Below are 27,029 nucleotides of genomic sequence, written 5' to 3'. Positions count from 1 at the left end.
GTTTTGTTTCACTTCTCTGCCTGTAAGCCAAGCCAGCATTGGAGTAAGGCATCTGCAGCTCTTTAATGTCCCTGAGTGCACAGCACGCATGACTAACATAGTGTAAATAAACACAGCTGAGCCAGGCAGAAATTGGAAGGTTTTCTCATTAGAAAAGTAAAATAAACAAATGCGGTTAAGCGCTCTGTCTAAAGTGTTTGTCCAAAGAATGGAGATCTCTCAGAAGTTTGAGCACAAAGGTGACAGGGCCAAGTCTCGTGTAAAAGGAATGGAATCTGCATGGTCCTTTTAACTAATAGTCCTTGGGGAAGCCTGTTGATTTTAACCTTAAAGGAGCGTTACGTCTTGGGATTTTGGCAGCTTTTCTTTTGGTTCTTCAATAACAAACTTGGGACAGTGGTTTTGTGTTTCACAAGAAGCAGAATTTATTGAAGTTGCCCATTGCTGACGCTGGGCCAAGAAATACCTAATTCAGCCAATCTGGTTCAAATGGAGCTGTTTTTTTTAACACAATGGAGACCATGAGGCTCTGTCTGAAACACAAGGTAATTCAACAAACATAGTAATCATTGATCTCTCCATCTCTGAAATACCTTTGATGTAATCTTTTCACTATTACAAGGCAATTTTAACTATACATTTATGCAAGAAGTTACAATATTTTAAATTTTAACTCTTTTCAGAGTATCAGAACAATGCTAAAAAAATTAGTTTCCTAAATTTTAGGACAATGATGAAGGGTCTCAGTCCGAAACATCGACTGTTTACTCTTTTTCACAGACGCTGCCTGGCCTGCTGAGTTCCTCCAGCATTCTGTGTGTGTTACATTAGTGTTTCCCATGCTTTTTTTTAGAAATATTAGGTTTCCATCATTAACAAATTTGTATTTTTTTTGTATTTACACAGATTGTTTTCTTTTGTGCATTAGCTGTTTGTCCGTCTTTTTCTGTGCATAGCTTTTCATTGATTCTATTGTGTTTCTTTGCATCTAGCGTGGATGCCCACAAGAAAATGAGTGTCAGGGTGACATATACATACTTGGATAATAAGTTTACTTTGTTCCTTTGTCTCCATCTGATCTTTATAGAAGTGACTAAATTCAAAAGAAGCTTTATTCACTTTGTTTCAGGTATTGCTAAATCAAAGCCAGGTAGTCTGGGCCACAATATTCAGCAAAGCTAACATAAAACAGAAATGCCAAATATCACAGTTATGGATGAAACATTTTAAATACATTCAACAGGTGGTAAATAACTCTGTCAGCAATTGCACCTCCTTTTTCAGCTCAGCCCTTGTTGGAGAACCCTTAATGAATTTCTCAGGAGAAGCTGTGTAGAAATAAAAGAAAAGGAGCTTTATTGGAAGCTCTAGGGTCATAAGTTATAGGCTGTGACACTAACTCCATTGTGGTGGTTTGGAGATGGGGATGGTTTCCTGCTTTCCTCACTCATTCACCATTGTGGTCCGATCTTTTCCCTAATTCCTCGCCCGCTGATAGATCATAGGGCAGCCATGATCTGCCAACACTGTGTGGGCAGCTGGGTTCTTCGTGAGCCTTCAAGTCATGTAGCACAGAAATGTGTCCTCTGGCTCATTAGCCACGTACATACAATGCTGGAGGAACTCAGCAAGTCAGGCAGCTTCTATGGAGAGTTACAAACAGTCGCTGTTTGGGGCCCAGACCCTTCATCAGGATTGTAAAGGGAAGGGTAAAAGCCAGACTAAGAAGATGTGGGGAGAGGTGGCAGGTGAGATCAGGTGAAGGGAAGATGGGTAGTTGAAGTGAGAAGCTGGGAGGAAATGGTAAAGGGCTGAAGAAGTAGGAATCTAATAGGAGAGGACAGTGAACTATTGAAGAAATGGAACGAGGAGGGGAACAAAAAGACAAGGTGAAGAGAAGAAAAGGACTAACAGGGTAACCAGAATGGACAAGTACAAAAGATAGGAGGGAGGAAGGAGAAATTACCAGAAGTTAGTTGGCTCATCATGTCTTTTAATCATCAAGTAATTATCCATATTAATTGTGCTTAGGAGGACTTGGTCTAGTCTTAACCTGAAACACTGACTGTCCATTTAGCCCTACATTTGCTGTCTGACCCACAAAGTTCTGGCAGCAGTTCATCCTCTGGTCCAGTTTCCAGCATCTGCATTCGAGCCTAACATGAGCTGACAATTCAAGTGCTTGTACTATTCCCTCACACAGTGCTTTCCAGATTCCAACAACACCTCTGGGTGAAAACATTTCTTCCAGCTAAACTACATAGTCCTTACTTCAAACCAGGGGTTCCTAAACTGGGGTCCACAGACCTTTTGCTTATTGGTCCATGGCATAAAAATCCCTACTTTAAACCTATGTCCTTTGACCTTGGCCACCACTGCCATGGGAATTTTTTTTCTTACTCTGTACCCTGCCTATGAGGTGCTCATTAGACTGTTGTCGTTCCTAATTCACACATACAGTACATATGTCTAAATTAAACTGTTGAACGTAATTACGATGCTCATTATTTTTAAAATTAGTGTAGTTAATGGTAACTGGAGTGGCGGGGTGGAGATACATCTCTACCAAAGGAGGTGTAAGGTGCTCCTTCCCTGTGCTAGCCTGCAGGTTGCCCTTGGGGCAAGGTGTAGCACCTGCTTAGCCCCCCCCCCCACTCCAACTCCTGCCACCCCAAATCAGGGTCACGTGAATCTATTGGAGCAGGAGGTGGATGGTCATATATCACATGGTCCTAACGAACCTGAACAAAAAAGACCTGCGTTCGAATGCTGTTCATAGAATTCAGTTCAGCATTCAACACAATCATCCCTCAGAAACTGATTGGAAAGCTGAGCCTATTGGGCCTGAACACCTCCCTCTGCAACTGGATCCTAGACTTCCTGACTGGGAGACCTCAGTCAGTCTGGATTGGAGGCAGCATCTCCAACACCATCACACTGAGCACGGGGGCCCCCCAGGGCTGTGTGCTCAGTCCACTGCTGTTCACTTTGCTGACCCACGACTGTGCAGCAACACACAGCTCGAACCATATCATCAAGTTCACCGATGACACAACCGTGGTGGGTCTCATCAGCAAGAACGATGAGTCAGCTTACAGAGAGGAGGTGCAGCGGCTAACGGACTGGTGCAGAGCCAACAACCTGTCTCTGAATGTGAACAAAATGAAAGAAATGGTTGTTGACTTCAGGAGGGCACAGAGCGACCACTCTCTGCTGAACATCGATAGCTCCTCGGTAGAGATCGTTAAGAGCACCAAATTTCTTGGTGTTCACCTAGCGGAGAATCTCACCTGGTCCCTCAACACCAGCTCCATAGCAAAGAAAGCCCAGCAGCATCTCTACTTTCTGCAAAGGCTGAGGAAAGTCCATCTCCCACCCCTCATCCTCATCACATTCTACAGGGGTTGTATTGAGAGCATCCTGAGCAGCTGCATCACTGCCTGGTTCAGAAATTGCACCATCTCAGATCACAAGATCCTGCAGCGGATAGTGAGGTCAGCTGAGAAGATCATCGGGGTCTCTTTTCCCGCCATTACAGACATTTACACGACACGCTGCATCTGCAAAGCCAACAGCATTTTGAAGGACCCCACGTACCCCTCATACAAACTCTTCTCCCTCCTGCCATCTGGGAAAAGGCACCGAAGCATTCGGGCTCTCACGACCAGACTATGTAACAGTTTCTTCCCCCAAACCATCAGACTCCTCAATACCCAGAGCCTGGACTGACACTAACTTACTGCCCTCTTCTGTGCCTATTGTCTTGTTTATTATTTATTGTAATGCCTGCACTGTGTTGTGCACTTCATGCAGTCCTGGGTAGGTCTGCAGTCTAGTGTAGATCTTTTTCTGTGTTGTTTTTACGTAGTTCAGTGTAGTTTTTCTACTGTTTCATGTGGCACCATGGTCCTGAAAAACATTGTCTCGTTTTTACTGTGTACTGTACCAGCAGTTATGGTCGAAATGACAATAAAATGTGACTTGGCTTGACTTGACAACTGATGCATATCACCTACGCCAGGCAGATAATCTCTGAAGAGTATTGATAATGGCTGAGGTCACCTGTCTTGTAAAAACACTGCCCAGAAGGCGGAAATGGCAAACCACTTCAGTAGAAACATTTGCCAACAACAATCATGGTCATGGATAGACCATGATCACCAATCCATATGACGCGGCACATAATGAACGAAAGAATGATAATTAATGTCACTGGAACTTTAAAGGAGATTGGGAGATATAGTCGGGTGGCATAAACGGAACACTCGGTCATGGTCAAACATAAAGTATATCTTTGGGAAGGCAGTGAACTATTCTTTTGTTTCTGATGTTGAAAGATTGTGTTCTTATGATCTAAGAACCATTACATCAAAAGCGATTACACTCTAAACCAAGCTCCAAGTTCTCACTAGGGGTTGTAATTTACTGGGATTCCATCTCAGCAAATTTCCAGGCTGGGGTTTCCAGCATTTCTTCTGCACAACGACTGACCTGCGCCAGGAAAATTGGATTGTACCATGGATCAAAGACTGCTGTGGTGCCAAATTCAGCAGTGTTAAATTTATGCTTTCGGGTGGTTGAACAGGGCAATGAAGAGCAAACTTTAAAGACAACGATTCAACAATCCAAGATTGTTTAATGTTATTTGCAGTACGTAAGTATAATGGAGAATAAAATACTTGTTAGTCCAGGTCTGATTCAGGACAAAAAGAAACACAATAAAAACATAATAAAAAATAGAATAAAAACAGTGCAAATACCTAATATAATCAATATACATAGATTGATTGTATGTCTATACAATGACACCAGGCACAGGGGTGTCCCTACATAATGGGAAATGATAAAGCTATGATGGTGGGGTGGATTAGTGGATCTTTCTCTGTACCTCACATGCTACATCTCCAGTGCTCAGTGGATCAACCCTATAGGAATTTAACGTACCTGCCTTTGTTCTGCTAGAGGTTGCAGTGTAAATATTAATTGTCTGTGAATCAGATGATTATAATTAGATACAATGATGGGAAACTCATTTCTAGCTTTTGTGTCGGATGCATGAAGTTCATTGGAAGCTGCTAATAAATAAATCACCTTATTTAGGCTCAGAGATGCAGGAATGTGCAGTTTGTCCCTTGCATTTTCTCTCAACTAATTGTTGTAACTCCAGGAGAAAATTAACAGAAACATTGAATGGAACAGTATGGTTTTATATATTCAGCGGTGGAACTGTTTGTATTTGAATTGAATTGACTTTATTACTTACACCCTTCATATACCTGAGGAGTAAGAATCTTTACGTTACGTCTCTGGCTAAATATACAATGTGCAATTTATAGTAATTTATAATAAATAGTATGTACAACAGGACAGTCAATATAACATAGAAATACAGTTGTGTCAGCAGGAGCTAAGCAGTCTGATGGCCTGGTTGGAAGAAGCTGTCCCGGAGCCTGTTGGTCCTGGCTTTTATGTTGCAGTATCATTTCCCTAATGGTAGCAGCTGGAACAGTTTGTGGTTGGGGTGGCTCAGGTCCCCAATGATCTTCTGGGCCCTTTTTACACACCTGTCTTTGTATGGTGATATGATTCATTATGCTTTTTGAAATAAATCGATTCGATTTAATGACAACTGAGGAACAGAATCAGTGAATTACACTCTATGACAGGATTCCAGAGAGCTGGGGTTACTTTTGCTTGTGTCTTTATTTACTGTGCCAAGTTTTTAATATCAGCAAACATCCTTTTTTGGCTGTATATTGGTACCAAAACTGCAATTCACAATCTAACAACTGTACAATCTGTTTCAAGATGGTGTGTTGCCATATCTGTATAATAGGAGTGAACTGTTTCAGATTTTGATTTGCACATTCTGCTTATGGTGGACATCAAAACACTCAATAACTCTGAATGTGAGATATGTGGAATATAAGTAGCATGATGTTTATGTTGCTGGAACTGTAATCTGGAGGTTTGGAATAATAACCTGGAACAAGCTCAAATCCTATTTTAGTAACGATGGCACTTGAATTCAATTCATTAAATAAAAATCATCATTAAGAACCAATGTAATTAATCTTGAGCATGAAGCCCTTCACGATTCAGATTCAGATTTATTTCTCTCATGTTCACTTTCACATGTTCTACCAGTCTGTTGTCGCTAGTACAATCTTCTTGTGGTGGTATGCTGGGGCAATGGCATCAATATGGGTGATGCCAACAGGCTCAATAAACTGTTTAGAAAGGCTGGCTCTGTTATAGGAGGCAAATTGGACACATTGGAGGCTGTGGTAGAACAAAAAATCCTACAGAAACTCCTGGCAATTCTGGACAATGTATATCACCCTCTGCAAATTGAACATAGGATCTCTTTTTAGTAATAGACTAAGACAACTGCACTGCCCCAAAGAATGGCTATATGAGATCATTCTTGCCCTCAGCCACTGGACTCAATAATCTGTAGTCGGGGAAGTGGTGACTCCTCCTGTTAGACTGTCTGAGGTAACTTATTTTTGATTCTTTCTTACTTCTCTTCCAATATTTGTATATCTGTGCACTTGTAATGCTTCTATGACTGTAATTTCCTTTGGGATCAATAAAGTATCCATCTACATTGAAACAGGCAGTGAAATGGTTCATTTGCGTTAACGACCAACACACGCAAGGATGTGCTGGGCAGTCTACAAGTGTCACCACACATTCTGGCACCAACGTGGCATGCCCATCATGTTGAACAGAGAAACACCAACAAAACAAAACCAAGCAACAGCAAAGCAAGCTGTTTTCCCACCCTCACCCCCACCCACCCTATCATGCTAATATAAAGATTAGCTTTACCTGTCACATGGGCATTGAAACACTGAAACAGTGAAATCCGTCCTTTACATCATTGTTTGCAATGTGTTGGGGGAGGCCACTTGTGCCGCCAATTTTCCGGTGCCGACATAGTAAGCTCACAACTAACTAACCCTAATTATACATCTCTTGAATGTGGGAGGAAACCAGAGCACCTGGAGGAAACCCACACGGTCACAGGGAGAAGGTACAAACTCCTTACAGTTAGTGGCAGGAATCAAACCCCAATCAGTGATTGCTGACAATTTCACTAACCACTATTGTGCCATGCACAAGAGCGTCACGATAGCGCCATTACATTGGGGCGCCATTGGGGCGTAGGAGTTCAGAGTTCAGTCTGTGAGGAGTTTGTACCTCCTCCACATGAATGCATGGGTTTCCTCTGGGTGTTCCGGTTTCCTACCATATTCCAAAGTCGTACGACTAAGCAGGTTAATTGGTCACTGTAAATTGTCCTGTGATTAGCCTAGGGTTAAGTAGGCAGGATGCTGGGTAGTGCAACTCACTGGGCTGGAAGGGTTTGTCCCATGCTGTACCTCTGAATAAAATAAAAGGTCTCTTGATGTATAAGTTACAAAGGCCCTGCCCTCTGCACATTGTGCCATCAAAAACCAACACTTGAAATTGATATAAATAATTAAAAGCAACATAAAGGAATCAAATCAAATGAATAAATGCATTTTAAAACGTATTAGAGAACCATTAATAGAAGAACAAGTGACTTCCATGTGAACTTGTTATTTCTCTTTTGCACTATTTATTAATTTATTTATTAATTGTTATAACTTGTAGTAATGTTTTATGACTTGCACTGTACTGCTGCCACAGAACAACAAATTTCACAACGTATGTCAGTGATAACGAATCTGATTCTGATTCCATTTCAAATGCTAGATCCCCAGGCGTGACGAGCATAAAGCTGAGGTGCCAGATACAATTTGTGTCGGCCCACTCAGCTTGATACACCTACAGAACACTACTGTATCCAGGAGCACACCTGCATCTGCCTGTCAGCACTTACTGTAACTCGAACATGCTGACACTCAGGCTGCAGCTAATTATCAGTTCACTCTGGGCCCACTGGCCAGCCATCAGCACCATCCTGAAAGCTGTCATATTATATCGCTTGTCAGACACGAGTTGCCTAAATGCTCACTTCTGTGTTGAGAATTCTCTCTGCAGAGTTTAAACGAACTTTTTACTTCCCACTTCCTGAAATAGTGTGGCTAAAGACTTCAGGAACTTGTCTGAAACACTTTCTTAAAGTAGCACTCTGCATCATAGCATTCAATTGATATTATTTATAGCACAACAGATTAATATTAGATTCCCATTGAACTTGAACACTCAGTCAGCACTAAATTTAAAGAGAGTGTTCCTGAGGATTATCCCGGAATTTGGTTAAAGCTATGTTGCTCAACATCTTGAGTTCTGAAACAGCGTGACCCTCAGAAGGAAATCCAACTTCCCCAAAGTACTGCAGCCTAGAGAGCTAATGTAACAGCGGTCACAGCCTATATCCGTTCACAACCTCTTAGATCTCTCGGAGTACTTCCTAAGCCAGACTCCTGCTGTTCTTGCCTCCTGACTCAGGACAAAATACCAACTAAAGGCTTCCCCACCACCACCCCCCACTCTTTCAAAGTTATTAATTTACAGTCGACAGCGGAACTATTCCAGGGAATGGTGCTCGGATGCAGTCATGATGTCACCAGTCACTTATTCTCCTTGCAAATTCTGTCCAGTATAATTCTTCAGAGCCTCTCCTTGCTCAGGAGCTATTTGACAAGATCCAATAGAGAATTGCTCATCAAATAAGCCTACTGACTCTGCTTCCTTTTTCCCCAACATATTGCAACAAATTCCTGTCAGGGGAATGACTGGGCTGCTGTTAAAGTTTTATTTTTCCTTACAGTATCGTTAGTAGTAGTATATTGGTCTTTTGTATTGAAATAATTACTCCAGCATCAAGAGTTCAGTTTTTCTGTGATGATAAAAAGGTGCTCGATATATTTTTCATAGAGAAGACTGTTATGAACTTTTTTTAAAAATTAAAGTCGGGACTGAAACAAACTTGAGAGTTTATACCAGCACCAACATCAAACATTCCCAGATCAGGTATAGCTGCAAGGCAAAGTAAAGGAGTTTTGATCTCATTTGTCTGGACCGGTTCTGAATCCAGAGTCTAGAGCTATTAGAGATAGTGGTTTAGAAACTTCATGGCAAAATGCCTTTTGAACAAGCAGATTCTCAGATCAAACCAGGGATTGCCACAAGCCTCATACAAAACACTTCAAACTTGTTTTAACTCCTCTTTTTTAACTGGGGCTTAAAGTCCTCCCCCCACCCCAGCTCCCCAACCTAATTCTTCTTCCACTGCTTCATTATACCCTTCTCATTTAGGCACGCGACTCTAGGAGATTTTAAATCAAATACAGGATTAAACTAATATTGCTGGAATTAAAGGATTATCAATTACAGCAAAATCTGCTTCATGGAACCGATTGCTGGCTCTTTGAGCCATGTTGACTAAAACGCTGGAGGCTTCAGGTTTAAGTGGGTCCATTTTCAGGCCTTAATAATGTTCAAAGTAGATTTACTATCAAAGTATGTACGCAGACAATTCAGGAAACTAAAGAAATACAACAGCATTTAGAAAAACTGTACACAAACCAAGACCAACAAACAACCAATGCACAAAAGAAGACAAATTGTGCAAACCGAAAAATAATATTGAGAACATGAATTGTAAAGAATCTTTGGAAGGGAGTGTGTAGGTCAAAGACTTTTAAGGCCAAAGTTTTAGGGCGCTCTGCAGAAGCTAGAGAGACAAAATGTACGTCTGTCTGTATGAAAGGGAGTAAGCAGTTGATGACTTAGCCTGAGACACTTCATTGGAAGTACTGGAAGATCCTCAGCCCAAACATTGACTGTTTATTCCTCTCTGTAGGTGCTGCCTGACCTGCTGAGTCTTTGTGTGTTGCTCTGGATTTCCAGCATCTCCCTTCTCTCTCAATGTGGGCATCAGGTATCTGCTGGGAGATCTGGTCACCAAGTGCATATTCACTGGCACATCAGCTACTGCAGCCCCACTGGACTGGGATAGCTGCTACAGCGGGTGCTGGCCTCTGTAGGTTCTGGGGTGGAGGTGGAATAAGTCGTTTAGCAGGCAATACAAGCTGGCAACAGTTTTCAGGAGTCCCCTGCAAGCCAGGTGGGCATACGTACTGCTATTGGCTATATCAGAAGGAGTTAATGGAAAGTGATTTACATCCAGTAGTTCTGGAAGTGAGGCCTCAGCAAGTGTGGGAATACCAGCAAATCTGATCAACTATTATCATTATCTCCCCATCCCCCTCTATTACCTCAGTCACTACACTGCACTGTAAACACTTTAAACCATTTTTCATATAGCTGTTTACAGTGTAAGTACATGCTGGCATTTATGCATTTATACACATCTTATTCCATGTTTTAAACTCCAACTTTATTTTTCTCTATAATTCTTTATACATTGTATTTGTTGAATGTCACTTTTTGGTGCATACCAAAACGTCACAGCAAATTCCTTATACATGGAAATGTATATGGCAAAGAAAGTTGATCCTTGACACAGAAGGACATTTATTTTTCAACATAAGGACAAACTAAGGTGGTCAAGGGTTAAGAACCTTCTAACTTTCTAGCTCAGAAAATTGCAAAAAAGCTACCACAGGGTTTACTAGTTTATGATGACTACTTTGGGATAAAAATGATTCTTTCTTATCCTTCAATCCTTCCTATCAAAGTGAATTAATAAAGCATTGGATAGTTTGCCTATTAGTAGACAACTGATCCCTGGTACGCATCATCATGAGACTTGTTATCAGCGGGATAAAACTAAACCTAAAGATGCAGTAGTAGTAAACATGAAACCATCTACAGATGCTGGAAATCCAAAGCAACATGCACAAAATGCTGGAAGAACTCAGCAGGTCAGGTAGCATCTGTGGAAATGAATAAGCAGTTGATGTTTCAGGCCAAGACCCTTCTTCAGGACTGAAAAGGAGGGGGGAGATGCTAGTAAACTGAAAATTATTATGAAGGACCTTGACCCAAAATGTTGACTGTTAATTCTTCTCCATAGATGCTGCTTGACCTGCCGAGTTCCTCCAGCATTTTGTGTTTGTGAGTGTGTATTACTTCTGATTTCCAGCATCTGCAGAATCTCGTGTTTATTGAAGGTTCTAAGCCTGCTTTGGTTGACGTTAACCAACATGACATGGTATTAGGTTGCTTATTTGAATATCTGAGGAAATTAACGTCCTGTGTAAGTTGGACACAGAGATAGCCAAATATTGTATGTTATACAGTAAGTACTTCAGGCACCACAAAGCCAAACTTCCTCCCTTTGTATTTGATTAAGAAATTTATGGGGGCAAAAGGACTTTAAACCCATGACATTGCATATTGTTTAGAGAACGTTGATCTTTTGGAAATGCTACATGGCAAAACAATTAGCTATGGATCTCAGAATGGAAGATTAGTTACTTCCTCCCAAAACCCAGACATCTTCACAGTGTTAGCTTCAGCTAAGACTCTCACAAGTTCATGCACTGCAGGTGTCTCTGTCAAGAGTGAAATCTTGGGAGGAAAGATGATAACTCAGAAAATTGTACAGCCCATTGCCAGCTCCTCAAAAGAGCACCTTAAAAATGTACAGTATCATTGACAAACTGCAGCTCATTCGCTCTGTGGGCTCAGTGTATTTGCCTCGTTAGTAATGACTGTACCCCACAAAAGATCTAAAAAATCTAGAAGAGTTGGCAGTTGATAATCAAATTTATGATTTCACAACAGGCAGTATTAAATCCCCCTCTCTTTGGGCATAATTAAGTGGAAGACCACATTAACTGCAAGAATACATTTCTTTAGTTTGAATGAATCTATAGGCTTAGGTGAGAGGGGGATCATCTAAGAGAAACTTAAGGGGCAACATTTTTCACACAGAAGGTAAGTAGTATATATATAAGGAATGAGCTGCCAGAGTACATGGTTGAGACAACAGCTTTTTTAAAAAAAACAGTTGGACAGGTATAAACGTTGGAGGACAGGTGTGTGTTAAGTGTCACCGTGGGCAGGTTTTTAATTAATACAGCTTGTATTTTGTTATTCGGCCTTTTTCACTTTCACTGTCTTCTTTTCATGGCTATGACTAGAGACTTCAACACAGGATTCAGCACTGAATTTCCGCAGCACTGTTGAAGTTGTGGTGTTATAATCTTAAAAAGGCTATTTTTGGATGAGAAGGTAAAAAATTGATCTCAAGTCTTGCTATTATTAGGATTTTATTTGTTGGGGCAACAGTGTGATTACAGTAACTAATTAATTTGTTATGACATACCTATGTAATTCTTATATATATATAATAAGCATTACACAAAGTAAAATTTTCTCATTTTCTCTTCTCTGTTTTGCTTGAACTTTAATCAACAGTATATGTTTACTACCTCTGGAGTAGTGAGCAATATTTAAAGTAATGCTTTGTGTTTATCAGCAATTTCCACAAAATTAAAAAGACTCAAAGAACCTCATAGCTAACCAAATTGTTTGAGATATTGTCCCTGTGGTAACAAGGGAATATGGAGGCAGATATTGAAAACTTTCCTGAATAACCGAAGTGCCTTAGGCCATGGACACATGTTTGAATGGAATGGCCTCCCCTGCTCAGTGGTTTTAGTGGCATTTATTAGTTATAGTGTGTGATTAGCATATGCACCAGCTTTGCATAGCGTTCATCAAGAGGGAACTGATTGTATTAATGCTCATTAGAACTACTCCTTGTGATATGGTGGATAGGATGATCAAAAGCTCTTCTCACTTGTCCCCTCTTGTGTATTGAAAAGTTGCATTTGTGATGTCCCTTGTTCCCTGTGACTCTCTCTAATGCTTTGGAACGACACCATGATGTATGGGCAACATGAAGCACACATCTCCATACCACAGGATTGGGTTCTGCTGAACAAAAGTATTTTCCCATATGGCCCCTAAGAACATAAAATCTTTACAATGAGCTGGCTGAAAACACAAGAACTCATGCTAGAATGTTAATGCTGTTTTAAAAGGGAGCCTTCAAGTACCTGATTTTTCTATTTTCTCCACATCTGGTGATGGATGTTCGATATTTTATTATTATAATCCCTTGAAAAAACAGTTGCCTTCTAAATTCCAAAGACTCAGTCTCATACAGCAAAGCAAGTTATACAAGCTGACAGAAACTTAATTTGCAATGGTTTCTTCATAAGCACAACATTGTCTCAGTCGATTGAGTTAATGTTACCCGAATCCTCAAGGGATTAATTAAGAGCCTCTGTATACCACATAAAAGGGGGCTTCTACTATTCATTTGGTAAATAAATACACACACAGCATTCTTTATCCTCTGAGGGGCTTAGAGTACAGGTCCTACCTTTCCATATCGGGTGGCATATGACCCCGTGAGTAACGAATGGAAAACAATGATGGTTTCATCCAAGTCCCACACGAAAACCCGCTGTGGAGAAAAGAACAACAAAAAAAAGAGGTTAGCTCTGGCAATGGCTGAATATTTTCAGCCTATAAAAGTCCAAAGACGTACTGGTTAGTAGGTTACTTGGCTATTGTAACTTGCCCTGTGATTAGGCTTGTGTTAAATAGGTGGGTTGCCAGGAGACATGGCTCAGAGGGCCAGAATGGCCTGTTCAGCACTGTATCTCTAAATAAAACAAATAAATAAAACAAAACAAATGGAATTATTACTTATTTCAGGCTGCATTGGTATCAGTCAATTCTATGCAGTTGTTGGTTGCATTTGAGGACAAATAGCACCAGTAGCAACTGTCTGTGTGACCTCCCCCCCCTCGCCACCACCCCAAGACAGGTATGTGAATTAGAACAGGAATAAACATTCAATGGCAATATTAATGGTCGAATACTTCAGGAAATATTTTTAAGGTGTTATTATAAATCATCGAGGCTGATCACGTGTTAAATTAAACAAAAGCTGTTGCTTTTCAGTTTTCATAGAAAAATGATTGGAATCTCAGAATATTAGGCCCAAAACACTGGTAAAATTCCCAGAAAACCCTACCGCTTCAATTTAAAAAAATAGAATTGGACTCATTTGGAAACTGTGAACCAGTAGCCCTAATTATAAACAGATAGAATCCTGGAATTCAATCCCCCAAACACCTGTAAGAATCATGGACTTCTGTGTAATAAAAACAGTATTAGACTTATTTATTTTACTGCAAAGCATTGCTCTGTGGAAATAAATCATGACAAAGATTTATTGAGGAATTGTGATATATTAAATGGACGGTAGTTAGGAAATATACCCTCTATCCTGAAAATGGTCAAAAGCGTTTTATAAAATCGGTCTGAAATGCAGCAACAGATGTGGATAAACAAGGTGCCATTTTGTGCACAATATGAATACATTAAAAAGAAAATCAGAGAGAAAATCATAACCATTCAATTCTCTGCGGGTGCTGGTGGTTAATGGAAGGATGCTACCGTGGACATTTTGAACGTTCCATCCCAGAAGCAGAACAGTATAGCTTGCCTTTTGCTCGCTTTGCAAAATTACTCATTTCTAAAATTGGGGAACTATTGCGTTTTCTTTCTGAGGCCAGATCCAAACTGGATGCTAGGTATGTGTAGTGGCATCCAATGCATATCTGGATATTGTACTTAGACTCTCCCCTCGCTTCCTCAGTACCTGAGCCTCTCAGATAGCTTCCAAGTGGCGGTGGAGAGAGACTTACTGTGACTTTTAAGACACTTCTAAGACATTACCAGCTGATGCTGGGAACTTGACTTGAACAGATCCCCTTAAAGTAATTTCCTTATCTGCCTCTCCCTGAGACCCCTCATATCCCATTAGATTTAACGATCCTCTCCATTTCCCAAGGTTGTGTCTGTTTCCTGAAATAGTAAAGGATTATTACCATCCTACCATCCCTAACACTTCCCTCTGACCTTTTGCTCCCCCAACAATGACCATCCCAACGAGCAATTGCACCCTTTCCTGTCATTATCATTAAGTTCCCCTATCACCCAGGACATGCCCTCTTCTCATTGTTACTATATATATAGTAACAATAAGAATATATACTATATATATATTGTAATTCACTGTTTTATTATTATGTATTGCAGCGTACTGTTGCCACAAACAAAGACAAATTTTATGACATCCACTGGTGATACTAAATCTGGTTCTGATTTTGCATGTCCTCGTCCCATTCCCTCTTCATACCAGCCACCCCTACCTACTCCTCTCTGTTGCAGGTCTCTCTCCCCGAACTTGCAGGATGCAGCCTGCCCGGTACATTACTCATTTCATATCCGTACTTTTCCCTGCTGCACAACAAATGTTTAATGCATTTTACAGAGAGTTGCTGCTCTTCGAACATGTGCTTTATGGGGACATTTTAATTCATACAGTAATATAAAATTAATAACTTTGATTCAATCACCATCTTATATCTCTTCTGATTTCACTGTAAAACAGGATGTATCAATATTAGCTGCTTTAGAATATTTCCCAATGTTAAAAATATCCCCACGATATTTTGAATACTCCCTCCAAAAAATGTACTTAATGCTTTTACCAAAATTCAAATCATTCATCACTGGAGTACTCCTTCACTGTTCCCCTGGAATATTATCCAAGATTATCCACTCAAGACTTGGAGTGAGTGATACATGAACTCTCAGGTTTCTGAATGTACTGTCTGAGTTAAGCAGGCACTTGATACTGAGTGAAAGAGTGGGAGTACAGAACAGGACCTCCTATCCAATTTAAAAAAGAAATCGAGTATAAACCAGAATATTATAATAATTTAAATCAAAGAAGTTATGCTGTACTTCAAAACTCATTGCTGATTATATTAAGAATTTTTTTGAATGCCTTTGGGTGAAATTCAGAATGAAGGCACACACAGATGGCTCTAAGGAGAGGAGGTTATGGGTATTTTCATCTTTAAGAAATAAATCCTAAGATTTTTCCTACTTCACTCATGTTCACTCAGCAGAAGTCAAGCTGTCTTGTGGTTGACTGCTGATTTCTGCAGCATTCGTGGCTCAGGTCTGGATAATTTTTTTGGCTTGGCTGCATCTTACTGATATCTTCATGTGCTTGCTATCTTGTTTGTGATATGGAAGCTCTGTACTGTGTGACTGTTTGTTCTGTGTTTTGTACCTTGGCCCTAGAGGAATGCTGTCTCATTTGACTGTATTCATGGCTATTCACGTAAGGCTGAATGACAACTGAACTTGAATTGAACTGAATTACAAGCAATTTACTACAAAATCTAGAAATTGCTGTTTAACATCATATTGCATAGACCTAACTCCCAAATAATGAAGCAAAAATCCAGTGGCAAACTCAGAGAAGTTATTTTACTCAAGACCTATATGGATTTTAAATGCACTATTCTCAAAAAAAAACACAAACTAAATATTAAGGCGATAAGTCACAGAAATGTATTGAGAAACAATGCATTGAAAATACGTTACTCTAAAATGCATGCCATAGAGATGGTATCTCACTTGAATGTATTAAGAAGCAATTCAACAGCCATGGTGAAAAATACATTACTGAGCAAACGTCTTAGGCACTAAGCTATATATATGTATGTGTCTAAGAGTATTGTAGTAACTTTATGTAATGCAGTGCTGCCACAAAAAAATCTAATTTCATGACATATGTGAGTGATGATAAACCTGATTCTGATACGAGTCTCTATTGTGGGCTGAGAGTAGGAAGGGGGCAGGGAGAGGGGAATCATGGTCGGGAAAAGGGGAAGGAGATGGGAGGGAGTGAGAAGCAACAGAGAGGCATTCTGTAATGATCAATAAACCAATTGTTTCAAATCAAATGCCTGCTGGGTGTGTCAGAACCTGCAAACCCCCACCCCCCCCCCGCCCCACCGCCTCTGGCACTCCTTCTTTGCTACCTGTCCCAAACCCCTCCTGTGGCACTCCACCCTTGCCATTCCCAACATCCTTTGCTCCAGTCGAATTTAGACGCTCACTCTCCGCTCCTCGTAGACAAATACAGTGCTCCATGTAGACAAGTACTATGCCAAAGTCTTAGGTACCATAGCTATATATATGTGCCTAATACTTTTGCACAGTACTGTGTAATACAATGTCACATAGAATGATTTTTCATTTGGGATCCCAGGTTACTGTAAAAGAGGATGTCATTGGACGTTTTAAAGGGATATCATAGAATCTCTGAAATTTATGCTGTAGGAAATCCAGAACAATAATTTTGTTTCTCTCTCTGGGTGCTGTAAACCTCTTGAGTATCTAAAGCAATATCTGCTTTTAACCGAGATTTCCAACTTCCACAGTTTTTTGCTGTCACACCACTGAGATTAGGACCCAGGTATTAGACCCAGTATGGAGAAGCTGGCAGGGGTGATGGAGGAAGAGAGGGATGATGATGCTGGGTGGGCAAATATTTGGCAGAACGCCAACGGCATGCTGGTGTACGTTTTAGATTGAGTAGCCTTACTGGACGCGGCACTATAGAGGAAACATTCTCAGGAAAAAAAGAGATTCAAAGCAGCTAAAAAAAGCCACCACCTACATTGGCAAGGCTACAAATCGGCTTCGCTGCCTGATGATGGTGTTGAGACAGAGCTCACCCTGGGCTGGAGCAACACCGTGTGCATTACTGGGACTGAAGGAAGCAACACAAAGCCGGAGATTATTCCCCGGTGAAGAGGAGGGAAAATCAACACACTTAACCCTCTAATGGGCAATAGTTTAACTGTAATGTCAACTCTTTCACATTGCAGATCTCCAATATTAAGAGTGGAATTACACTCAGTGGCCACTTTATTAAATATACCTCTATACCTGCTCGTTAATGCAAATATCTAAACAGCCAATCACGTGGCAGCAACTCAATGCACAGAAGCATGCAGATGTGGTCAAGAGGTTCAGTTGTTGTTCAGACCAAACAACAGAATGGGGAAGAAACGGTGACTTTGACTGTGAAATAATTGCTGGTGCCAGACAGGATGGTTTCACTGTCTCAAGAAACTGTTGAGCTCCTGGGATTTTCCACACACAACAGTCTCTTCAATCTACCGAAAAGCGTGTGAGAAACAGTGGCAGTTCTGTGGGCGGAAACGCCTTGCAAATGAGAGAGGTCGGAGGAGAATGGACAAACTGGTTCAAGCTGACTGGAAGGCGACAGTAACTCAAATAATCACGTCCTACAACAGTGGTGTGCAGAAGAGAATCTTTGAATGTAGGGATTCTGAACATGTTGAACTTTGAAACAGATGATCTACAGCACCAGAAAACCATGAACATACACTCAGTGGCTACTTAGGTGCAAGAGGTATCTGCTAAAGTGTATACTAAATGTATAATTCATACAGACTGGAATTATGATTCTGACACACACTAATTTTGTCACAATCAACCCTGCTTCCTGTGGTTACATGATATTAAACTTGGAAAGCGGTTTCACCATAATACCAAGAAAGCACCTGTAGCTCAGTGTAGAATTATAACTGATTTATAAGACAGTAACACTTTGGAAAGAATCCAAAAGTTCTGCTAAGGTTGTTAAGCGGACAATACCTCAATGTCACTGTCTAGTGGAGGGGAGGGATCATTGTTCCTTTTTGATCTTCCTCGCAACTTTCCATCTGAGGTTCTCCGCTGCCGATCTGAATCCAAGTCTTTCACAGGGGTCCTTGGTCGACTCACAGTACTGTAATCTCCTGGAATGAATACAACAGGCCATTCTGCTCTGATCGAACAAAATACTTCAGAGTTTTGAAACAATCGCAATATGAAGGTGAGAAACTTGTGCTGATTTTCACTATAAAGCAGGCATTATCGTGTCGGTCACACATCCTACAGTGTTCACTTCCTGATACGGTATTTAGTTACATGGAAGTCAGTGGGATGGGATGTAGGGAGGAAGTCACAATAGGATACCACTAAGCTTATTTGTCACTGGTGACCACAGACTAAATTTTAATCGCTTTATATGTAAGTTAGTCAGTACATGAATGTGAAAGCAATGCAAACCAAAGTAATGCATTGTGGACAGCTTTGGGCCACTTTTCTAAGAAAGGTTGTGAAGAGGGCAATGGCAATTTCACGAGAATGATCCCAGAATGAAAGGGTTAATGTCTGAAGAGTGTTTGATGGCTCTGTTCCTCAATTGACTGGAGTTAAGAAGATTGAGTGGGAATCTCATTGAAGCCCACTGAATATTGAAAGGCCTGGATAGAGTGGGTGTGAAGAGAATGTTTCCTATAGCAGAGCTGTCTGGGACCAGATGGCACAGCTTCAGGATAGAAGAATGTCCCTTTAGAACAGCGATGAAGAGGGATTTCTTTAGCCAGAGTGTGTTGAATCTGTGGAATTCATTGCCGCAGCCAGCTGTGGATGTCAAGTCATTGTATGCATTTAAAGCAGAGGTTGATAAGTTCCTGATTAGTAAAGGCATCATAGTTTAGAGGGAGAAGGTAGGAGAATGGGGTTGAAAGGGGTAATAAATCAGCCATGATGTAATGGCAGAGCAGACTCGATTGGCCAAATGGCAACAGAAGGAAGTGATGTTTGTTATAAAAGAGGCTACTTTGGACTTGATAATGCAATGGCAGCTCTGTGATTTTCCCTCACACATGTGCTCTGGTTGATTTCTACAGTGAATCTGTTACTGAATGGAGTCAGCTTGCAGATCCGAACAGTGATTCTGGGCTAGCATACAAATGTGGTACTATCACAGGAGATGCCTTTTGGATGTGACGTTCTAGCATGAGGCCGACCTGCTCTCCAAAGTGGAATTAAAAAATATCCAATGCAAAACCTTAACCGGATCTATTTTAAGAGAGAGCAGCTGAGTTATCCCCAGTGTTCCGGTCTATACTTATTCCTTGCACTTCCTTGCTAGAATAGATTACCCAGTCATTAATACACTTTTCTTATGGAAGATTAAATATATGCACTGACTCTTGTCTTTCCTACAATCCAATTATAATCATAGTTCAGAAATATTTTACTGCCTGTAAGGAAATCTGTGATGGTCTCAAAGTGATATGAAAGGCATTACTTAAATGAAAGTCTCTTTTTTTTCAAAATAAGGCTGTTATTCCCACCTCGCTGAGTGTAAACATTTCCCGTGATTTGCATTGTAACAGCAAAATGTGACAATGATTGACAGGCGATAAACCACTGGAAGTGGTTCCAGGTGTGTCTGCCACATCCTCCCGTCTTCAACGAATTGTTTAGATTGCAATTCCATTCAACATTATTCATTGCAATGTATTTTTTTTACAGTCATTCACAATCATCTTGATGTGCCACAAGAATCTCCGCAAGTTGGCAAAACCAATGTACCCCTCACATTTTGGCTCCCTTCTCACATTTCTCCATTTTACACTATAAGCCTTCAGTAAGAAGGCAATTTATAAAGAATTCTACTCAAGGCAGACTTTGATTTGTACCAGATTTCCACATTAAAGCAGTCACCCCAAAGCAACTATTTAAATTCATGAACAATGACATATTCCACCTACTCCTGTTCCTCAGACCGATATGGTTTCAGTACTTTATAATCACCCAGGTCTAATAATACTTCCTGAAGTTAAAGTTTTTGAAGCTCGTCATTTGTAATCAAATGTATAAAATAAGTTCTTGCAATTTTATTGGACTGACATATTTCAATATGTCACTAACATTAATCTGTAATTAAACATGGAGGTAAAGATCAAAAATAATTTCACTTTAAATTTTACCCTACTGCAGGGTAGGGTAATTAGTTTTCATATATTATTTATGCTTTCATATTTCTGCCTATATACTTGCTGAATACAATATAATAATACATTTGCAGTTGGGATTGGCATGTCATGAATGCAATTAAAGTGGTCAAATTAACTTCCAGAAGTCTATTAAGAATAGAGTTGGTCTCGGAGTTGTGGCTGGCATGTTACTAACTGAGGAAGGATTTAGCTGCAGCAGAGGAGAATGGTCAGATTTACCGGTGGGAGAGGGACTGCTGAATAATGTGCAGGTAATGAAATCGTCCATTCACTTGCAGGAGGCCTGTAGGAGGGAGTCTGGCATATTACTTGTAAGAGAGGGGAATAGGACATTTATCTGTAATAATTGAAAACCCACTTAAGGAGTTCCAAAAGGAGTTGACAGTGATATATTAACTTGCAGACAATGCCAACAGTATTTCAATTCATTTCCTTTCTTAAAAATCATGTGATAAGGTTTTTACTTCCAGTGATATAGTGTTACAGTTATGCTGCATAGGATTTGAAAACTTATTCTGGTAATAAGACCATGAGATATGAGCAGAAATAGGCCATTTGGTTCATTGGGTCTGCTGTGCCATTTCATCATGGTTGATCCATTTTCTCTCTCAAACCCATTCTCCTGCCTTCTCCCAGTATCCTTTCATGCCCTGTCTAATCAAGAATTTATCAACCTCCGCCTTAAATACACCCATTGATGTGGCCTCCACAGCCACCTGTGTCAATGAATTCCACAGATTCACCACCCTCCAGCTAAAGACGTACCTCCTCATCTCCATTCTAAATGAATGTTCCTCTATTCTGAGGCTGTGCCCTCTGGTCCTAGACTTCCTCACCGTAGGAAACATCCTCTCCACATCTGCTCTATCTTGGCCTTTTAATATTCAATAGGTTTCAATGAGATCCCACCCTCATTTTTCTAAATTTCAGTGAGTACAGGCCCAGAGCCATCAAATTCACCTCATATGATAAGCCTTTCATTCCCGGAATTGTTCTTCTGAACCTCCCTGGTCCTCTCATTTGTTTGCTAGATGGTTCTGATTGAGGTATCCTCCACTACACACTGCACTCTACCCAACTAGTTCTCACACTTCAACTTAAATAATGTTATCCCTCCAGAAAACAGCTTATCAAGATGTTAACAATCATAATACAAATCTGTGGTAAAACTATACACTGCTGTGGGAAATCAGCCAACATAATCAAGGACCCCTCCCATGCCAGTCATTCTCTCATTTCCCTCTGTCAGGCAGAAGATACAAAAATGTGAGGTCACATACCACCCAGCTCTAGGACAACTTCTACCCTGTTTATAAGACTCTTGATCAGACCTCTAATACAATAAAGGCAGACTCTTGATCTGTCAATCTACCCCAAGGTGATTATTTGTCTATCTGCACTGCACCCCCTCTACGAATGCACCAATGTATTCTGCATTCTGCTGTTGTGTTTTCCTTTTCTACTACCTTGTTGTACCTACGTATGTATCACATGATCTGTCTGGAACACATACAAGCAAAAGCTCTTCACTATATCTCAGTACAGGTGGAAATTATAAAGCGATTGCCAATATTATTGATGCTATATCTTTTGATGATCTTCAGTTACTAGCCTGCTGCAAGCTCTTTGCAGAGAATTAATTTAGTTCAATACTGTGTGTAGAGCTCAGAAGTAGCCGAAAAGAAAACTTACTACTGGAAAAATTGAAGATTTATAGGGTCATAGAGTCATAGAAAAGTACAGCACAGAAACAAGACCTTCAGCCCATCTAGTCCATGCCAAAACCATCTGAACTGCCTATTCACGTTGACCTGCACCAGGACCGTAGCCCTCCATACCCCTATCATCCATGTACTTATCCAAACTTCGCTTAAACATTGAAATCGAGCTTGCAAGCACCATTTGTGCTGGCAGTTTGTTCCACACTCTCACGACCCTCTGAGTGAAGAACTTTCCCCTTACGTGACCATTAAACTTTATGTCCTATCCTTACCTGACATTGACTCTACACTTGTTTGATTGGTTATAGCGATTGGTGGTTCCGGGATTTGATAGGTCATTCCAGAAATGGCCGATGGACTGATGCTGTTTGCTGTTACGTAAGGTGAACTATATGGAGAGCTGTAATACTGTGGATATTGTCCTTGTGGGAAGCCTGGATATGTTGCATATTCCTTAAAAAAACAGAAGCAAGCAACAATCTTGTCAGTTCAATCAAATTAAGTATAAGCATCAGCAACACTTTTCCGAGTAATTTGAACTGTGTTTCGAGCCCAATGCCACAAACTCTATCACAGGTTATAAAAGTGATTTACATGTTTGTTCAGGTGGCAGAAATAAGGTGGAACAGCGGTTAAAATCCAAGCATTATCTTTGTTCAACGGGAGTTTCAAAAGTAAATGGGCTGGAACAAACTGATAGCATCCCTAAGCCATTTTACAGGTTTGCTGACTAAAATGTCCAGTGCGGACGCATCACTCATTAAAATAGAATGATCATCTCAGGTGATATTTACCTGGGGCCCCAGATGAGACTGACAATTAATTGGCTGAAGTCTCAATTATTAACATGGAACTATGAAAGCAAAGATGGTCTGAATGCAGAACCCCCCCCCCAATCATTTGCTGAAGAACCTGTTCGTTTTTCTATTGTAGAAATAAGTTTATTGGCTGGGGATGGGGCTACTGGGAGGAAGACTGTCACATGATAAAATCTCCAACCAGGATTGGCTCTTATTCAAGACATGAACTTTCCACAGAACCCTAAGCCAAGACACAAAGCCTCTACAGTATTTTAAAACTAATTTGACTAACTGATTCATGTAGATGATAAATACCACAGGCTTCACTCCTTATTACCATAGTCCTTTCTTTCGGGAAAAAAACCTTTCTTTTGCTGGATGGAAATACCCTTGCTCATTTAATTTTTTTCTGTTCCCACTATAGTACTACCTATAAGTGCTGAAGAAAACAGATTTCACAACAGAATTGGTTTAACATTTATTAACACTCCTCTATGATTATCTATGGGTAAAATACAGCTCTGAGGAAAAAAGGGGATTTTTTGTGTTGAAGCTCAGGTATTCATAACCTGCTTAAAATAGAAAATGGAATTATTGCTACATGGTGTAGTGGCTTCAGGGCTGGTTTGGGATTCTTTTTATGGTTTGCTTCTTTATATCTGTTCAGCTGCATCCAATAATTGACAAGAGGTGATTTAAATGGCAATTGGGCAGTCTAACTATTGAAATCTCCTACTACCCTAGCCCAGAAAGTGGTCTTAAGTGCATCATTAAGATGGCTACATTAGTTCTTTTCCACATCTACCATTTCAATACTTGAATAATTGTCCGTGCGCAGTCCTTTCTAAGGAACTACACCTTTCTCAATGGTTTCTCAAAGTTCAGATAGTTTTGTTTCAAAATTCAAAGTAAATTTATTATCAAAGTACGTATATGTCACCATATACAACCTTGAGGTTCATTTTCTTGTGGGCATACTCAATAAATCCAAAATAGAATAATAACCAGAATAGAATCAATGAAGGTCTGTGCCAACTTGGATGTTCAACCAATGTGCAAAAACACAACTGTACAAATGTAAAAAGAAAGAAATAATAATAATAAATAAACAAGCAATAAACATGGACTGTATTCTTTATAGCTAAGACAGCGGAGTTGTTACAAGGCTGGTTTCTGAGAGATATCTCAGATATCTATTGAATTGAGTGATATCAGTAATACCTGTTGTGCACTGTTAAAGCCTGTCGAGCTGGTGATTGTATTGTTTCCCTGATAAATCCCTGATGTTGCTGTCAGACCATTACCTGTGAAAGAAGAACACACTCATTATATTCATTTCACAAAGATAAGGTGTGTATGTATAGATAAACACAAGAGATTCTGGAGATGCTGAAAATCTTGAGCAACACACAGAAAATGTTGGGGGAGCTCAGAAAGTCAGGCAGTGTGTATGGAGGAGAATCGACAGTCAACGTTTTGGGCTGAGACCCTTCATCAGGTCTGATGAGAAGAGGTATGGCCAAGATAACTGTGAGGGTCAATGGGTTTGTAGAGATATCAATAGATAAACTGTTTCTGGTGATGGAAACAAAGAGATCAAAAAGGGAAGAGTCATGTCAGAGACAGACCAAGTAAATTTGAGGGCAGGGTTGAAGTTCGAAGCAAATTTAATGAAATTGACAAGCTCAGCATGGATGCAGAAAGCAACACCAGTCATTAATGTAGCCAAGAAAAAGATGGTGAGCGTATTGGTGTAGCTTAGAACATGGACTCTTCTACATAGCTGATGAAAAGGCAGGCATAGCTGGGGCCATACGTCTTTGATTTGGAGAAAGTGGGAAGAGCAGAAAGAGAAATTGTTGGGAGTGAAAACCAGTTCTGCCAGATGGAGGAGGTGATCTGGTTAGGTCTGTTGCCCAGAAAGAAGCAGAGAACTTCACAGGCCTTCCTGATGGGGGGTGGAAGTGTACAGAGACTAGACCTCCGTAGTAAAAATAGGACGATATGGGCCAGCGAACTGACGAGGGTGGAGCTTAGTGATGATGGCGCTAAACGGTGACTCCTTTGCTTTCATCTTTAGAGACAGCTTTATTTCTATCTTTTATAATCTCTTTTTTTCCCTTTCAAGGTTGTTTTGAAGATCCTGATCTGGAGTACATTCTGACTTTGGTTCTTTGCGGGAACGGGACCCGCTCTCTGGCCTCACGACCGGCCGCTTTTCGATACGCCAAGCACACAGCCTGGAAGGCTAGCACGCCTACAGGGTGCCGGATTTTCATTGTTCTGGAGGCAGGCGGATTCAATGCTGGTGCCGCCGATTAACGCGTCGCGAGAGAACAAGGAAGGTCGGAAGTAGTGCGCTTGCTGTTGGCTGTGTGCCCAGAGGCACAGAGCTCAGAAAATCAACGCAACTGACTTTTAACACCATAAATCGGGAAATTGTTTTGTTATGTCTCCCAACTCACTGTGAAATGGGGACATCTCTTTTTCCCTTATTAGGGAGAGAAAGCCTGTGGTATGTCGAATACCAGGTGAACGAGTAGTCTTTGGAGTACTGCAAGTCCATGTCTTTACTGATGCTTTGCTGCATGCTTGAGTGCTCGGTGGGGGCAGCAATGCTTTTTTGCTGGTGGAGAGCTGGGGAGGGGATGTTTTCAAAGAAAAATAATTTCAGGATGTATATTGTATACATTTCTCTAACATTTAATGTACCTATTGAAATACCTATTGAAGGTGATTGAAGTAATCTTCTCATCCCTTCTCAAGTCCTAGTAAATGCAATTAATATAGATAATTACTTGAAGGTAAACAGATATGATGAGCCAAACTAACTTTTCATTAATTCCCCTCCCCGCTCTTTGGCAGTTCCCCCTTTCTGGTTACCCTCTCACCCCTTCTCTTCTCACCTGCCCTTTGCCTCCCTCCACTTTCCCTTTCTTTCATGGTCCACTGTCCTCTCCAATTAGATTATTTCTTCTTCAGCCCTTTACCTCTTCCACCTATCACCCTACGGCAGGGTTCCACGGACCCCTCGGTTAATGGTAGGGTCCATGGCATAAAAAGGTCAGGAATCCCTACCTTACAGTTTCTTACTTCATTCCTGTGGTGAACTAGATATACCTGTCTGACTGCTCCTGTGGCTCCTCCCACAGACCCTGCTGACTGCTCCTGTGGCTCCTCCCACAGACCCCTGTATAAAGGCGACTGTGGGCTGCTGTTCTCCCTCATTTTCCCCAGGATGTAGTGTTGTTTATTCTTCCAGTCAATAAAAGCCGATATCTCGCTTCCTAAGTCTCAGCGTGAGTTATTGATGGTGCATCAATTCCCCCTTGCCGTTTTCTTATTCTGGACTCTGCATCCTCCCTTTCCAGTTCAGATGAAGGGTCTCAGCCTGAAACGTGAACTGCTTAATCACCTCCGTACATGCTGCCTGACTTGCTAAATTCTTTATGGGGGTGATTGATAAGTTCGTGGCCTACAGGAGAAGGAGTCAATTTTAGAAAACCTAGTACATTTATTTTTCTACATAGTCCCCTCCTACATTTACACATTTAGTCCAGCGGTCATGAAGTATACAGATCTTGGACCTCCAGAAAGTGTCCACAGCAGGGGTGGATGATAAGTTTGTGGCCTAAGGTAGACGGAGATGAATTATACAGCTCTTGTTACATGCACATACAGGTCAACTCTTTGAGTGATTATGCAGAAAGTTTGGTTAATAACTCATCTCCTTCTACCTTAGGCCACAAACTTATCAATCACCCCTGTTGAGTTATTAACTGATGAGTTATTGACTTCAAACTTTCTGCATAATCACTCAAAGATTTGAA

At 40.7% G+C, this 27,029-nt stretch overlaps 1 protein-coding gene across 5 annotated transcripts in view; it reads right to left on the bottom strand.

Moving 5' to 3' along the window:
- The window catches only part of LOC140736154 (protein phosphatase EYA1-like), a 279,757-nt gene that overhangs the window by 92,115 nt on the left and 160,613 nt on the right, over nt 1-27,029 (bottom strand). For all 5 annotated transcript variants that reach the window (XM_073061988.1, XM_073061987.1, XM_073061991.1 and 2 more), the window contains 4 exons: nt 24,421-24,503; nt 22,672-22,852; nt 18,481-18,623; nt 13,301-13,384 (listed from right to left, as the gene is read on the bottom strand). In XM_073061988.1, coding sequence (XP_072918089.1) covers nt 13,301-13,384; nt 18,481-18,623; nt 22,672-22,852; nt 24,421-24,503 — 491 coding nt within the window. The remainder of the gene's footprint in view (nt 1-13,300; nt 13,385-18,480; nt 18,624-22,671; nt 22,853-24,420; nt 24,504-27,029) is intronic.

Source organism: Hemitrygon akajei, chromosome 11, assembly GCF_048418815.1.
Source record: "Hemitrygon akajei chromosome 11, sHemAka1.3, whole genome shotgun sequence".
Classification (NCBI taxonomy): Eukaryota; Metazoa; Chordata; class Chondrichthyes; order Myliobatiformes; family Dasyatidae; genus Hemitrygon; species Hemitrygon akajei.
Note: the sequence above shows the minus strand (reverse complement) of the source record. Positions and strands in the feature narration are given on the sequence as shown.